The sequence below is a fragment of the Anoplolepis gracilipes genome, chromosome 1 (assembly GCF_047496725.1).
Source record: "Anoplolepis gracilipes chromosome 1, ASM4749672v1, whole genome shotgun sequence".
Classification (NCBI taxonomy): domain Eukaryota; kingdom Metazoa; phylum Arthropoda; class Insecta; order Hymenoptera; family Formicidae; genus Anoplolepis; species Anoplolepis gracilipes.
Genome location: NC_132970.1, coordinates 1,578,134 through 1,593,582, shown reverse-complemented (window position 1 = coordinate 1,593,582; position 15,449 = coordinate 1,578,134). Strand labels below are relative to the sequence as shown.

At 29.6% G+C, this 15,449-nt stretch overlaps 2 protein-coding genes across 3 annotated transcripts; one reads left to right on the top strand and one right to left on the bottom strand.

Moving 5' to 3' along the window:
- Positions 1-53: 53 nt before the first annotated feature.
- LOC140665075 (probable methyltransferase TARBP1) lies at positions 54-5,903 on the bottom strand. Its single transcript, XM_072890792.1, has 11 exons — positions 5,768-5,903; positions 2,744-5,692; positions 2,428-2,657; positions 2,113-2,332; positions 1,868-2,020; positions 1,591-1,755; positions 1,318-1,503; positions 1,058-1,235; positions 653-990; positions 315-451; positions 54-245 (listed from the first exon to the last, which is right to left on the bottom strand). Exons 2-11 carry the CDS (start codon positions 5,555-5,557, stop codon positions 95-97), a joined length of 4,572 nt encoding a protein of 1,523 aa, XP_072746893.1. The 5' UTR covers positions 5,558-5,692; positions 5,768-5,903; the 3' UTR covers positions 54-94.
- A 1,260-nt stretch (positions 5,904-7,163) lies between these two features.
- Positions 7,164-14,944, top strand: LOC140671151 (phospholipase DDHD1). 2 transcript variants are annotated; one of them, XM_072902303.1, is made up of 11 exons: positions 7,164-7,254; positions 9,540-10,020; positions 10,758-11,069; positions 11,778-11,948; positions 12,057-12,185; positions 12,284-12,425; positions 12,521-12,627; positions 12,692-13,005; positions 13,115-13,400; positions 13,790-13,945; positions 14,037-14,944. In XM_072902303.1, exons 2-11 carry the CDS (start codon positions 9,954-9,956, stop codon positions 14,183-14,185), a joined length of 1,833 nt encoding a protein of 610 aa, XP_072758404.1. In that variant the 5' UTR covers positions 7,164-7,254; positions 9,540-9,953; the 3' UTR covers positions 14,186-14,944. The 2 variants fall into 2 exon arrangements, with proteins under 2 accessions (XP_072758404.1, XP_072758396.1); XM_072902295.1 differs by lacking the exon at positions 7,164-7,254 and adding an exon at positions 8,365-9,453.
- Positions 14,945-15,449: the final 505 nt, after the last annotated feature.

Sequence of the window (15,449 nt, the reverse complement as noted above, 5' to 3'; positions counted from 1 at the left end):
GCATTACAATCGTTTTATAGTAAAATTTTTTTTTTCCTAAATTTGTTTTCTAATCTAGCATTATTATTTTATATCTTCAAACTTGAAAAAATTATTATTTTAATGTATGTTGGCTTGCATATTGCCATATGCAAATTGCAGCAGTAACATGAACGTTTAACGATCGTGTTATGCCTACTTGAGGTATTTCTACGCATGTGTCGAAGAGAGGTATAAAATTGGCAGGTATACCATCCTTCTCGTTCCTATAAAAAATATATTTCTAATTATATTGACTACACAATTAAGTATAATGTAAGTTGAAATTTAATTACCCTAAAACGAGAATAGTCTTCTTCTCGAATTTTGTCTGTAGCAAATTTATACTATTGGCTGTTTGTTCAGCACCGATTAAAGACCATCCTGCATTCTTCTTCTCGAACAAGTACTTCTGTAACTCGTGTGGTTTCACCTAAAGATTTTAAAACACTAATATTTTCTGGAAATATTCATGTATAGCTGATAAAATTTTTACAACTGAAAAATTTTTCAAATTACTTTTAATATTTAAAAAAAATTGAAATTTTATATGTTGCAAAACTATGGAAAGTTATGGGTCTCTAATCTTTAAAAATATGAATTTAATTTACAAAATTTCAAATTGTTTAAATACCTGTAATATATTTATCCATCTTTCAGCTGATACACTAAGGCACTGAAACTCCTTATCCTTTATACAATCTAAATTTGCAACAACTAGTGCCTTAACTCCAAATATTTCACATGTCCTAGCAATTCCACCCAAATTTGGTGGTCGATTAATAAAAGATGCTACAACTATCAGACCTTCCTCGTGCAACTGTAAGTCTTGTTGATGTATAGATTCTTTCATTGATTCAAAAATATCACTGTACAATAGAGTTGTAGACTTGGAAGGATCAATCTTTTTCTGGACATCATGCAAACCTTCCAAATAGGTTTCAACATTCTTTGCTAATGATTCAGTATCACCTATAATATAATTATTTTTTATTCTAGAAATTATACAATATTTTTAGTTTACCTTTTTTTAATTTACCTGCAAGAGATTTTGTGAGATATATAGAAGTTTTAGTCTCAGACAGAACTGAATCACTGTTATAAAGTTGTAGAAAATGATTATCATTATATTCAAACATAAATGCTTTAAATATATCAGGACTGATCCATTCATCTGAACTTATATTAGTCAATCGTGGTAATTCATAGTAAATTGTCTATACACATAAAAATTAATATGTTAAATCATTGATTTAATTTATAAAATTACTTTTCTTTAAGCAAATGTACAGTATATACCTGTAAACTGTAATCATTGATTGGGTGAAAACTCGAAAAGTAAAAATCATCTTGTATCCTAGTCGAATTCTTTGTCAAACTACTTTGTTGTAAACTAGCCACAGCTGCCTGATATATGCCTTTGTATTCTGATACACTATCATCATTTGCTTTTTTCATTAATTCGCATAATTGTATCAAGATAAACTACAAAAAATTGAAATGAATAAAATTATGAAATATATATACAAGCAAATATTAAAAGCATTATGTAACAACTCATTTTTTACTTGCCTGATTATAAAGGCGCACATTATATTGTTGACCTAAACAGCATTGTGCTATGTATGGCAGGGCTGTGTAAATAAATTTTTTCTGACTATCTTTCGAAAGAAGTTGCGCGACATGATAGACAATACTAGCTACAGAAATTGTACATCCTGGTCGTTCTTCTATACTCTAAAAATATATAAGAACAGTTGGACATTAAAAGAGAAATCTCTCTCTCTCTATATATATATATATATATATATATATATATATATAGGATTATAGAATTCATTTAGATTACCTTTGCGAAAAATGTCCATAATTTATTATGCAAATTAATATTTTTCTCAAAAATTCGTATCATCAACCATTCTTGCATCAATCTCACACTATGTTGATTACTTTCCAAAAGAATTAAATCGCATATTTTTTCCTGTAGTAGAGTAACGAGTTCCTATAAAGTAATTATCTATTAATTTCTTCTATTGAATAAAGTTGAAATTAAGAGTTATAATTTAATTAATAATAAGCACTTGGTTCACTTACCTCATTCAAAATCGGTTCTAGTATCAATAAAATTTGCATTACTCTGTGTTTTAATTTATGTAAGTAAGAGTCATTGAAGTATCTTTTGTTTTTGTATTTTTCCAATATCTCGAGTATAAGCGGCACAATTACCGCTGCATAATTTAATTCCAGATGGCTAATTATCTTATATAACAATACAGTCGCCTCTGCTCTAACTGCAGCATCATTATTATAATTTCTATCGTGAGAACCGATTAATAAATTACTTTTTAAATTAATTTTAATAACCGTATTAAAAAAGTTTACAATATTTATATTGATAGATTTGCTTACAATGCCAATATATGTTTTGGAAAATATTGGCCTAAATGCTTAATAATAAATAAATGAGCATGATTTTCAATTCTTTTGTCACGCCGAAGTACAGAGCCATGAAGAAGACAACTCAATAACGCTTTTTCTAATTGCAACAAATTACATTGGTTTAACTGTTTCATTTTGGAAAGTAGTATTCTCTTAAATTTCGGCGTACTATCTCCTTCTTCTATTAATTGATCAACAAACTGCAAAATAAGATGAATTATAAAAACAACCGATAAATTATAAAGTCCCGATATGTTTTTCGGATCATAGATTTCCAACAACTTACTTTTGTTATAAATTTGGTAGCATTGGACAATATCAAAAAGTTATTATTAATAATAACTCCCGTAAGCTTCTTCATTGCTGTCCAAAAAACTTTATTCTTTGTATTGGCGAGAGTACATCTCCAGCATGATTTAAAAATATATTCCAAAGTTTCTCTATCATTCGTATGGTTTATAACTTTATTATCAATCATTACAGTTAATATCATTGCTATCTCAGAAATGATTTCTATTCCTCCTAACTCGAGAAATTTTAGCAGATTAGACAGCAATATGGTAGTAGAAATCCACGAATGTGCTGGAGAATTTACAAGATATTGATGCATGAGTTTCGAAAGAAGTAAATAATATTCCGATGCAATTTTTCCTCTTAAATTTGTCGCATTGTCATTAGTAACATTTACTGCAATCGCTTGCACATTTAACAAATATTCTACATAGAAAGTTGTCACAAGCGGTAGAACTGAAACATCCTGGGAAAGATGCAAAGTATGTAATCCATACAAATATTGCATATTTTGATGTTGCGTATCTCTCAATAAATGTATGCTTTCATTTTGCAGGTTCTTCACATAATTGTTTACATCTTTCTTCGGTATAAATAAAGTTGCATTAACGATATGCGAAGACACAACGGCTGTGTATCTCGTATAATCTTCGTATGTTAGTTCTGTAGCCATTTTTCTCAGATTTTTAATTAGAAATTTAAAAGTGATGTGTATGTATAATAATATCAAATCCGTCACGTTGTTGAAAGATTCCGTCGTAGAGAGATTTAATAAATGCGATATAAATTCTACCGCATCGATGCTCGAGCGAATATCGGCGTAAGGTCTCATATTAATACCATTTAACGTATACAGCCAATTGTTCAATGCTTTTCCGGCACGACATGTTTTACTCGACAGTATAAGATTCGCGTCATGTAATAAATATATTAGCATTGCAAACGTCCTAGGGTTTACGTCAGAACTGACGTCTTTGTACGAATATTTTGAACAAGTGTCTTCCACAAAAATTATGGCATCCTCTTTCGTTAATACTTTTCCCAACCATGTTGTGACAACCTGCCAGGGAGCGGCTCCTCTTTTAAGACCTTCATCAGAAGGAAACGCAGCTAAAGTATTAGCGAGTAATATCGGATTGTCTATCTTTTGCACATAATCGGAGATTACTCTTAAAAGTTCAATTTGAGATGCAGTACGTAATATGTGAGAGTGCATATTCAGGTTTGTTTCCATTAAAGATTTAACAGCATTTAATTCATCGACTTGCCAATTATGTTGTATCTCCTTATGTGAAACTGTTCGTAAGGTATGTATTATATAAAATATTGCTACAGGACCCCAAGTTACTTTGCTAATTTTCTTCAGAAAATTATTGAGTAAATTACTTTCCTCCGCTCGTGTAAAAAATATCGAGAGTTCTTTCGCAATTTCTGGACATTCTTCATTAGATTGACATTCGTAGAGAAAAGTATTATTAAGAACATTAACAAACAATTCGAGAAACTGTTCGTTAAACGTAGTTCCATCTAACTTACAAACTTGCGATACTCCCCATTTAACAATACTATTATTTTCATGCTGCAAAATTTTTTCAAGAATGCATTGCAACCATACAATGTTAAAGCAGTTATTGCAGGATTTATGCTCTTTGTTCGCCTTTATTAAACTAGTTATGTGCGTTAAAGCTGGTGCTACTAAATGGTATTGTTTCTCTTCTAACGATTCATATACCAAGAAAAATTTTTGCTTAATGCACTCAATTGGCAAAAATTTATCGTTAGATTTATTACAAATAAACGGAGTAATTTGTGCTTTTGTAAATCTCGACTCTACAAACTTTAGTATAAAAATTTCATTCAGACAATCGATTGCTTTTCTCATTAGATATAAAGCTTGTTTGCGGTATTGTTGCAAATGTGCTCGTAATCCCTTTAATATTATTAACCAGAATGCATTCTTGGTATAGATATCACAATGTATATAAGTGAGATCCATCGAACAGGACGATGTAAAACATGTATCTGCCATGATATTCAGGGCAATGAGAGATTCTTTCAAGTCACTTATTTCGTTCAAAATATAATCCCATAATGGAAATAGAACAAATTCAGGAGCAAAAGTTTTTGCTAACGTGGGAAGTATCGAAGCAAACAATCTCCATTCAGAATCCTCTTCCTTTATCTTTATCCATAATTTCAGAACTTTCAAATACATAAAACCAAGTTCTTTTAATTCTTCTTCCTTACTGCTACTGCTATCATTAAAAAGGAATTGATACAAACGTAGAAATCCCAAAAAATATTCCAGTAACGTCATGTACATAATTCTACTATTGCTGTTTGTGAAATAGACGTCACTCGAGTTGAAAAAATTTTGTAAATGTTGTTTGACTGTCTCGGTATTACAGTAAAGTATCATTTGTAGAGCGATAATGTCATATAAGACTAAAATTTCCGAGGGACTTCGCAGACAATGCGGTGGAAAAATTGCTCCTATATTAGAAAAGCAAATTTTCTCTGCATCTACAGGTAGTAAACATTTCTTATTATCGTGATTCTCGATAGCATTAAATGTAAATTGATATTCGTGACATAACAGCATTCGACAGATTTCAAGTTTATTTATATCCAACTGTTCTTCAGTTATCTCATGATTGTAAAACTGTACGAAACGATGATGCAAAACGAATGTGTCATTCACAGATTTACTGGCTTGCAAGTTTATAAATTTGTGATCATTTGCTACAGTTTGTAAAACTGAGATATCTAGTGTCGAGATATGTAAATAACGATTATGCAGATCCATCATTCTACTTTTTATTTTTTTTTTTCGTGATTATTTTAAATCGTATAAAAATTGATTGTTTTTTTATTTCATAGAATATGACACAAAATATGTAAATGCAAACATGTTATCCTGTCATTTGGAAAGATGTTGATCAACCTATAATGCATACATATTATGTAAAAAGGATTAATAGTATTATCCTTGTATGTGTCTAATTATAAAGATATTTACCTTTTATTATTTTTATATATAATCGAGAATCATAATACACGTACATATATATAATGTATATATTCGGAACATACACCTTTAACTTAACCAATAAAATTACACGTGGACACGCGTTGACAACTGTCACAAACTATCATAAACTTTATGATAGAGTTTGCGGTAGCTCAAGTTTCACTTTATAATAACGCCACATCGTGGCTAGAATACGAAACAGTAAATCAATGTTGTGCAGATGATAAATTCTAAAAAAATAATGGAAAGTTACAGATGCTGTATCCTACAAATGGTAAATGATAAATGTGAAAGAACGCGCAAGATGAAATATTTCGACAATCACATATATTAGAGATAGGATTTAGATTTGCAGATTTTCTTCAATCAAATTGAAGCTAAATTTCTTTCCTACAAAAACTCGGGGTAAATATATATCATTATATGTTTATTCCGAATTCAATAATTTTTAATTCAAATATTAATAATATATGATATATACATATTCCAGATAGTACCAAATATTTATAAAATATTAACAAGATATTTATAATAATTATTTAAATATTTTATAAATATTTGTAAGATTTTAGATTGAATAGATCACATAAATATTTGCTATAAATATCCTAGTAAATATATGAGAAATATTTACAAAATAATGATTTATTTTTTACTTATCATAAATATTACATAAAATATTATATAAAATATTTCATCTAGATTTTAAAAATATGTTGACTAAAGATTTTTATAAAAATATACTTATTATTATATAATATTAAAAAAAATATTTATTATAAATATTATGTGCTGTCTGGGATAATATCATTTTCAATATTAAATTGATAAAGTGAGATTATTAATCTTAATTCTCTGCCCGATAACTTATAGATTGCGTTATCAATTATTATGCAACGTTTTTAGTTCCGCTAGCAAATTTTGTACTTTTCCTCTTTATGTCTTTATGTCACTTATTACACTAAAGATCTGCGCGTCATGTCCGTTTTCATATAGGTATAATACATGATTACACAGTTTTGATAGCTATAATGCATACAAACTTTTTTATGCTACAGAGGAAAATTTTCAAAATTAAAATTACTTGGAGAGTTCTCAGAAGTGGTGAAAAAATGTATTACACAACATTTTGTAGCTCTTTGTGTTCAGTATGATTAATTGTAAGATAAAATATCATTCATGGAGATAATCCATGAGATAATCGGTTTCATATTATCTTTTATCGGCTACATGCTTTCTAGATTTCAATTGAAAATGTACAATGTATACAGAATATGGAGTGACATAGTCAAACTATAAGCTTTTAGCTAAACTAAGAGATAGAATTAAAATTAGAATAAAATTTGACGTAGAAAATGGGCACGTATCCAATATGTTGGGAAATATTTGACGATATATTTTCACATTAAATACGAAACATCGCAAAAGAACGCATGCGAGAGACACATGCAGGCAGCAAGTGAAATAAAATTTTTGTAAGTGTCATAATAAAAAATCTTTTTGTCTGCTTTTCTTCCAAAGAATTATCGAATTATTCTTTCTTTATGTGTATGTGTGTTATACATTTATATATATTATACTTCGAAACGTCGCGTGATTAGAAATTAAAAATAATGTGCGTGCTGCGCGTGAATAAATTACGTGTGCGATAATTTGAAGTAAATCCACGTGATTAGCTGCACGAAGTCTGGAATAATATAATTCGCCGTAGAAATAAATACACGCGAAATACTGCGTGTGACGCTTATTCAAGGACTGCGTCATCGTTATTGCACGCTATGCGCGCATGCACTGCTTGAATACGAGGAGAAAAATATATATATTGTCATAACTATAAGTATTGTATTTTTAATATTGATATTAATTAGAGACAAGTTTTTTGCAGAGTTTTTCTTAAGAGAAACGTGATGTATCTACACAGTAAAAGATATAATATAACTAATCAGTACGTATATATATATATATATATATATATATATAACATTTGACAGTTATGACTGATTACGAGCAAGACAGTCGACGGTTAATAAAACAGTTTTATTATACATCTTTCCAAGGTTAAATGACCAGTACTAACTCTCTCTCTCTCTCTCTCTCTATCTTGTATTAAGTATCTAGCACATTATACTTAAGCGTTTTTGATTGAACTATTTTTAACCCGATCAATTAATTATTATATATTATTTTATTATGAATTGGTCTTTTATTGACAAAGACGATGCAATGACATCATTATACCCAGTAAATGCTAGATATTCTTAAAATATTCCATTCGTATTTTAAAAATTCTGTATATCCTGGAATAATAGAGAAATATCCATAAAACGTTCACCCATTTAGCATTTCGACATAAAAAAAACTACTTTTAACGTCAAAATAATTATTTTTACTATCTGGGCAAGTAACTGTAACATTCAGAATATTCTATGAGCATTACCTGTATAATAAGGAACATTCAGTGCAAATTTTGATATATCTATAGAATATAAAAAATGAAATAAAAAATAGAATAAAACAGTATATAAAATGATAAAAAATCAGAACATTTTGTGCTTATCTGAATATTTTCTGTATAAATATTTCGGAATGTTTTGAAATATATTCTTGGGATATTAATTTTGGATTTTAGGAACATTTTAAATATTTTAGGAATATTTAACGTTTACTGGGTAATTGCTCCGCTTTCGGAGCGATTAAACCTGCTTCAATCAAAAATGCTATTAATGTATTATCGTAACATCAAATATTCTTATATTACAGGGTGTCCCAGACTTACGGAACCATTTATACAATAGGTTTCTGATCATTCTTTGTGACGAAAATAAATAAATCCTTAATAAATGGCAAAACGTCAAGGATATCGTAATTTCGGAGAGATAAAAAGATAAAGTAGGAACTAATCCTTGCGTCGAATTTTTCCGCGCTCAGAGCATAACGCACATATATTGAAAAAGACGCATGTGTATCGCGCAATCATCAACTCGAACGAATCGAAAAAACTCTGGGAAAAACAAAGATATGATTATATCGTATTGCAATATAAAGTACTTGACCGCTAATGACTTTTTTATCACCGAAATTATGACACTCTTGGCGCTTTGTCGCTTAGGATTTTCATTTCAGATAATGACACATCAGGAATCTACGTGTAAATCAATATAGTTCGATAAGTTTGGGACACCCTGTAAATGTCGACGGCGGTCTTTAAAGATCAATGTATATCGCTTCCCATTTCAAGCTTGCATAAAAATAATATTTAAATGTTACATTGACACGTGTGAAGGTGACTACGATAATGTAAAGAGCTATTAAACACAAATGAATATAGATATGCCATATAATAAGTAATAAGTTACATTTTTCAACTTTATTATGTTTATATATAAACCGAATTGCGAAATAATTCGTCGGGTCAATTACACAGTGCGGGACATGCATAAAAAAATGTTTAAAATTATCCCTCCTGCCACGTGTGTCTAACGCGCGTGCGCATGGCACTTTGTAACGCATAGGACGAATGCATACATGTATATATATCTATACACAATACGCACCGCGTCGGCTTCTGTTGGTGGATCATCAGCTGGTCGCGGGAGCGCGTGTTAGGTGTATAGTATAGACAGTTTGGCTGAAAAATCAGGACGTATTACATAAGGCGAGCGAAAGTGCACGATGTGTGTGATAAATACAAGCGGTCGAATGCAATGTTGTTGTGCTGTGTAGTGAAATCTTTTTTTTTCTTTTTTTTCTTTCCATTTAGGTAATCGTGGAGGGAAGGCCGGAGAGATAGTGCCATTCTCGATACTGCACTAGTACATTCTCGCGAAAACAAGATTCGTTCAAGGACGGATCTATCAACCGGATGCGTGGACTGTATGATTTATAAAAGAAACAAGGATTAGTCGAGAGACGTATCTTCCGTTTGTCGCATCTTTCGCGTACGCTCGTGTAAGGTTTAATAAAAAATAATACCTTATCTATCACGCGCGCGCATGTGCTCGTAGCGACAGTGACAGCTCCGCTATAAGAAGTTGCGACACTCTTTTGTACGTCAGTGCGGTGATTCTACGCCCACACGTGACGACAAGTTAATATATCCCCGTCTGTTGAACTCGAATCCGAGCGTGTACAACAGTTTGCGATTACACTCGATTGACATCTCGTCAACGTCGAAATGTCTGGCAATATAAGAGATGTCGATCCGTTCTGCGAATTGCCTATGGAGCAGGATCCCTGTGCAGGTATATACGAGACAAAATATATACATATTGACATAATTTCATTGGATTATAAATGCCTATTAGAGAATGATGTTATCATAGACAATTGGAAGCAATTGCTTGCCAACATGTTAGGTGATAACGTTGGGTTGTTATCGCTTATCAGAAATATACACTGTGAATATATCTGAAATGTTTAAACTAGAAAATCCTTGAGAGCTCTTAAATATAATGCACTGTATATGATAAAGAGGCAAATATTTCCTCGCCGATTAAAATATATATACTTCTAATTTATTTGTATTTTGAAATAAAGTTGAATTAATTTATTTATTTCAGTTTATCGCGCATATCAGCACACGCATATTTTCAAAGTCAGTTTATAAATATTGAAAATTAAATTTACAATTACAATTTACAATTATATATAATTATAAATATCAGCAGTTGTGTAGAAAATTCATACATGTGTAGACATTTAAAAATTTGAAAAATTAATGAGGACTTGTTCATATTTGAAAATGTCGTTTTTAAAGCATATTAATGATTAAATTTTTTCTAATTTAAAAGATGTAAATTATTTTATAATTTAAAATGCAATATCTGCCTTTGTGCTTCTATATATAAAGATTAATATTCTATATAATATTCTATATAAATGATCAAAGTAAAGGTGCATTACAATATAGTTATCACCATTAATATTATCATTGTATCTATAAGGATAATTGTGATAATTTTATTTTTATTTCACAAAGGTGATGACGAACCAATCATAGAGGAAAGTCCAAAGGACAATGTAGAAATTGTAAATGAAGTTGCTTATGCAGAACCTTTGACTGCTGAAGAAATACGCTGGTTTTATAAAAATGGTGTCGATAAGAGATGGAATGAATTTGGTGGACATGACAGCTTAAGAATCGAGAAAATTTATCAAGAACGTCAAAGTTTAATTAAAGAAAATAATGATGAGCTAAATGGTTTACCACCTGCTGAAAAAATTGTAGTCAGAGGAGGCATGTACGATGTGGAAATTGACAATATGAAATGTGTTTCAATATACTGGCCAGGTGAGTATTATAAATGACTTTTTTTTTTTACTTTTATTATTTCATACTTCTACTGTTCTCAATTTGTACTTTATGTCATTGTACACTTATTGAGTGTAATTATTGGTTCAATGAATGTTAATATGAGTCAACACAATTGATACGAATACATATGAATGTCTCAGCAACAATTCTACGTCTGTCTAGATTTCTGTATATTTGCCTGTTTGTGTGCACTGTATCTGTATTGCAGAGATTACTTTGTCCTTGGGGTTATTATAGTCAATTCCTATTGACTGTGTGCCTATTATGACTCACAATGTGCGAAACAAGTGGACCATAGATTCTATCATGCTGTAAAAAAAGTTCATTGAAATTATTTAATAAGATATATATTATTTATATATTTTTTTTACAATGTATATAATGTATATATAAATTATAATAATTATTTTTTCTAACTATCTAATGTGTTTTATATAAAATTATTTATTAAATAATTTTCAATTAATAAAATTTTAATTAATTAATTAATTTCTATTAAATTTTTGTGCAAGGGTTGGAAATATTTTTTTAACAGAATTAATAAAAGTAGAGAAAATGTTCAGTTTTATAAAAAGTAAAAATTTTAATCTTATATAAAATAAACGCACGCACACACATGTATTTAATTTGAATTTATACAAATGTAATATATTATGTATTATTATGTGAATATTTTAATGCAAGGTGAGGAATGGGAAATTATGAGGGGTACATGGTATTATGATGGAAGCTGGATACCATTAGAAACAGAACATTCCAAAGTGATAGAAGAAGTCCATCTTAAACTATTTCAAAAGGAAAAAAAAAACAATCAAAATATCTCAAATTGTGATACAAATTCTCAGTCCTATAAAGGTATTCTTTTTATTCAATTTTATTCTCTTGAGCTTCCTACATGTATAACACATGTATTGAGTATGTATTGAATGTACTAAAGTTTTTGTTATTGCAATGTCCTTTTAGTATTACATACCGAGCAGTTTTCTGAATTTCATGTCGACTGGCATTCAATTAATGATGTGACGCTATATAGTGAATATACACCTACTAAATTAATGCGCAGCGTTACATCAAAATTAGGTTTTGCTAAAAGTAAGTATATAAAATTGGAGATAAAAAATAATTAAAACTATCTATTTTTATACCATTGTACAAACACATTTATATCTTTTTTAATTTTAAAATTACAGCAACAGGCTATAGATTAAAGAGGGGTTATAAAACGCTTGCAAATGTAGAAGATAAGCCACGTGATATTGACCATCTCGTATTTGTCGTTCATGGAATAGGACAGAAGCGTGATACAGGAAAAATTATACGTAATACCACATGGTATAAATATAATAATTTCTGTTATAAATCTTATTTAATATAGTATTTTTATATTATAATAAGTCTTTAAAATTAAATATGATTGAAATACTTAGTTTCAGAGATTGCGTGGATTGGCTTAAGCAGAAATATTTTCCAAATTCCAAACACAGAGTAGAATTCTTCGCAGTTGAATGGCGGTCGTCGTTAAAATTAGACGGAGGTAAAACAATTTTACAACGCAAAAAAAGTTAATAATTTATCGAATGTGACTTTTCTTTTCTCAGATATAGTAGAAGCAATTACGCCCTATAGCGTATTGAGCATACGTCACTTATTAAATACATCAGCGATGGATATTTTATATTACACGAGTCCATTATATGGTGCTGAAGTCCGAGCCGGCTTGCAGAAGGAGCTAAATAGATTATACTTTATGTTTGCAAGTCGGCATCCTGGTTGGCAAGGAAAGGTTTCAATTTTGGCACATTCCCTAGGATGTGTAATTGTATATGACATAGTCACTGGCTGGATGGGACATGATACGCGACTTCCAACCCCACAGGCACAAGAAGTTTTATTGCAAGGATTACAATTTCCTGTAAGTTATTACAATTCTTTAAACAATACATACGTTACTTAAAATTAATATAAATTCAATTATTATAAGAATATTTATAAACTGAAAAATTATATTCTTTTGTTTACAGATTGAGAATTTATTTTGTTTGGGTTCGCCATTGTCTGTATTCTTAGCGTTGCGTACACGTGCTCCATCCAATAGATTAGACGTGATGCCGCCAAGTTTATGTAAGAGATTTTACAATATCTTTCATTGGTCCGATCCAGTCGCTTACCGGATGGAACCGCTTTTGGAAAGAGGCTATAGTAAAATTGAACCAGTTCTCATACAACCGTATGGTGGAGTCGATGGACAGCAGATGCCACAATCACCTTCATCATTGGACAATGTAGATCCAACTCTATCGCCTACAGGTGTTTTATTCGTGTTTCATTTTTATTACTGTCTATGCTATAGATTATATATATATATATAATCTATAATATTATTTTACTTAAATAACGAAGTCTAAATTTAATGATTATTATTGTATAATAACTGCATACCCAATAACAATTATATATATATATATATATATAAAATTGTTATTGGGTATGCAGTTATTATACAATAATAATCATTAAATTTAGACTTTGTTATTTAAGTAAAATAATTGGCACAAATGATAAGAAAATATTGTAGTATTAATCTGTTTAACATAAAAATTGAAAAGATCTTAACATATATATCACGAACTTTGGACTATGTTTAAATAACAATAATATAATTGAATAATAGTATAATTGAATGTATGTTTTAATAGAAGACGATGATAAAGATGATAGTCCAGTGGATACACCTAATCGCAATGCAGAGAAGGGCTGGAGTCTTTGGGATTTAGTACGAGGCGGCTGGGCCGTTAAGGAAGGTCCATCTTCGCCAACACCAGATTCAAATCCACCGATCCGTCCAGGTCAAGGTACATATCGCAATTCAACAGAGTAACATTTTCTCTCTGTAAACCATAAAAATCATTTACAGGTATACATATTTTCTTTTTGATTTTTTAGAATTAGCTCAACGATTGGATTATGTATTACGTGCGGTTGGTTTAGGAAGAAATTATTTATACACAGTAACGGCTCATACGGGGTACTGGAATAACTATGACGTGGCCTATTTTGTATTAACAAGACTGTTCCCGACGCTGGAAACGTGATGGCGGTTTAAACATTTTAATGCAGAATTTCTTCATTTTCTGCTAAAATGTTCTAGTCCACTATAGGTCTACGCCGAATATGTGATATCGCAAATAGGCCTACCACCAAAACAATCTGTGATAACGGAAAAACGATACAATAATATTGTAAATTCTGTAGAAATCATTTTATAATATTTGCATAATTTGATATCGTTGTCTATATCAAATTATAGGAGACGAGAGAACTCTGTCTCTGCTCGTTTCGAAAGTAATTTGTTTGTACCAAACATGATAGGGGATTGACATTTGTATATACCATAATAGAAACAAAGAAAAAGAGAGAGAGGGAGAGAGAGATTCTGTACATTATAGAGATATATGAAAGAAATGAGTTTTAAAATTACGTTACTTCCTGGTATAAATATAGTTTATGCACAATATTTATTAAAAGTATTATATTTTACAAACTCTATGTCTTGTTAAACAAAACAATTGTTTTCGAATAGTTTATGGGCAACTAATATATTCTTATTGATCACGCCTTTGTTATTTATATATTACATATATATAAATGACATATTTTAAGATTAGCGTCCGTGCTAAGTGCGTTATTGACCTTAAAATAGAACGAGTTAAGATAAAGTGATACTGTTACGAATTTTTCTTAAATATATTTAACTCGCATGATCTTGTAAGAACACATTCAGAAGTATTTATTAATAATGCAGAAACATAAAACACGACACTAATTTATATAGGCTTTTAAACTATATATATATATATATATATATATATATATATATATATATATATATATATATACATACATCCATACATACATACATATATAAATCTTTAAGATATATATGCTACTTATAAAAATATGTAGCATAATTTTGTATCTCTCTGATTTTATACATATCTCTTTAATATTAAATAGCAAGTTCTTATTGTCATAATATTATAGTTATATGATTTCACCTCGCTAGAGAGTTTACTTAAGCACAAAGTATTCTTATGCATTTTTTGAGAATGAACAAATTTAATTAATAAATCTTTGAACATGATATTACTAATGCTTTTCTGTAAAGAAATTTTACAAAAATAAAATGAAACTATTTTAATTAGATATTTCTAAATTTAAAATATGAAATACTGTGCGATATATACAATTGTTTAATTATAAAAGGAAATATCATGTGTTAAAAACTTTTGATTTTATTTTCTTTATTGTAAAAATTCTCTTATTAAAAAATTAGATGGGGGCAACATTAGATAATAT

Coding starts and splice junctions, on each gene's coding strand:
- LOC140665075 (XM_072890792.1), bottom strand. CDS start 5,557: ATGATGGATCTGCATAATCGTTATTTACATATCTCGACACTAGATATC. Junction 1,504..1,590: donor ATGTGCGCCTTTATAATCAG/GCAAGTAAAAAA, acceptor AATTTTTTGTAG/TTTATCTTGATACAATTATG. Junction 1,236..1,317: donor TCAATGATTACAGTTTACAG/GTATATACTGTA, acceptor TTATGTGTATAG/ACAATTTACTATGAATTACC.
- LOC140671151 (XM_072902303.1), top strand. CDS start 9,954: ATGTCTGGCAATATAAGAGATGTCGATCCGTTCTGCGAATTGCCTATG. Junction 12,426..12,520: donor ATTATACGTAATACCACATG/GTATAAATATAA, acceptor TGAAATACTTAG/TTTCAGAGATTGCGTGGATT. Junction 13,006..13,114: donor TGCAAGGATTACAATTTCCT/GTAAGTTATTAC, acceptor TTTTGTTTACAG/ATTGAGAATTTATTTTGTTT.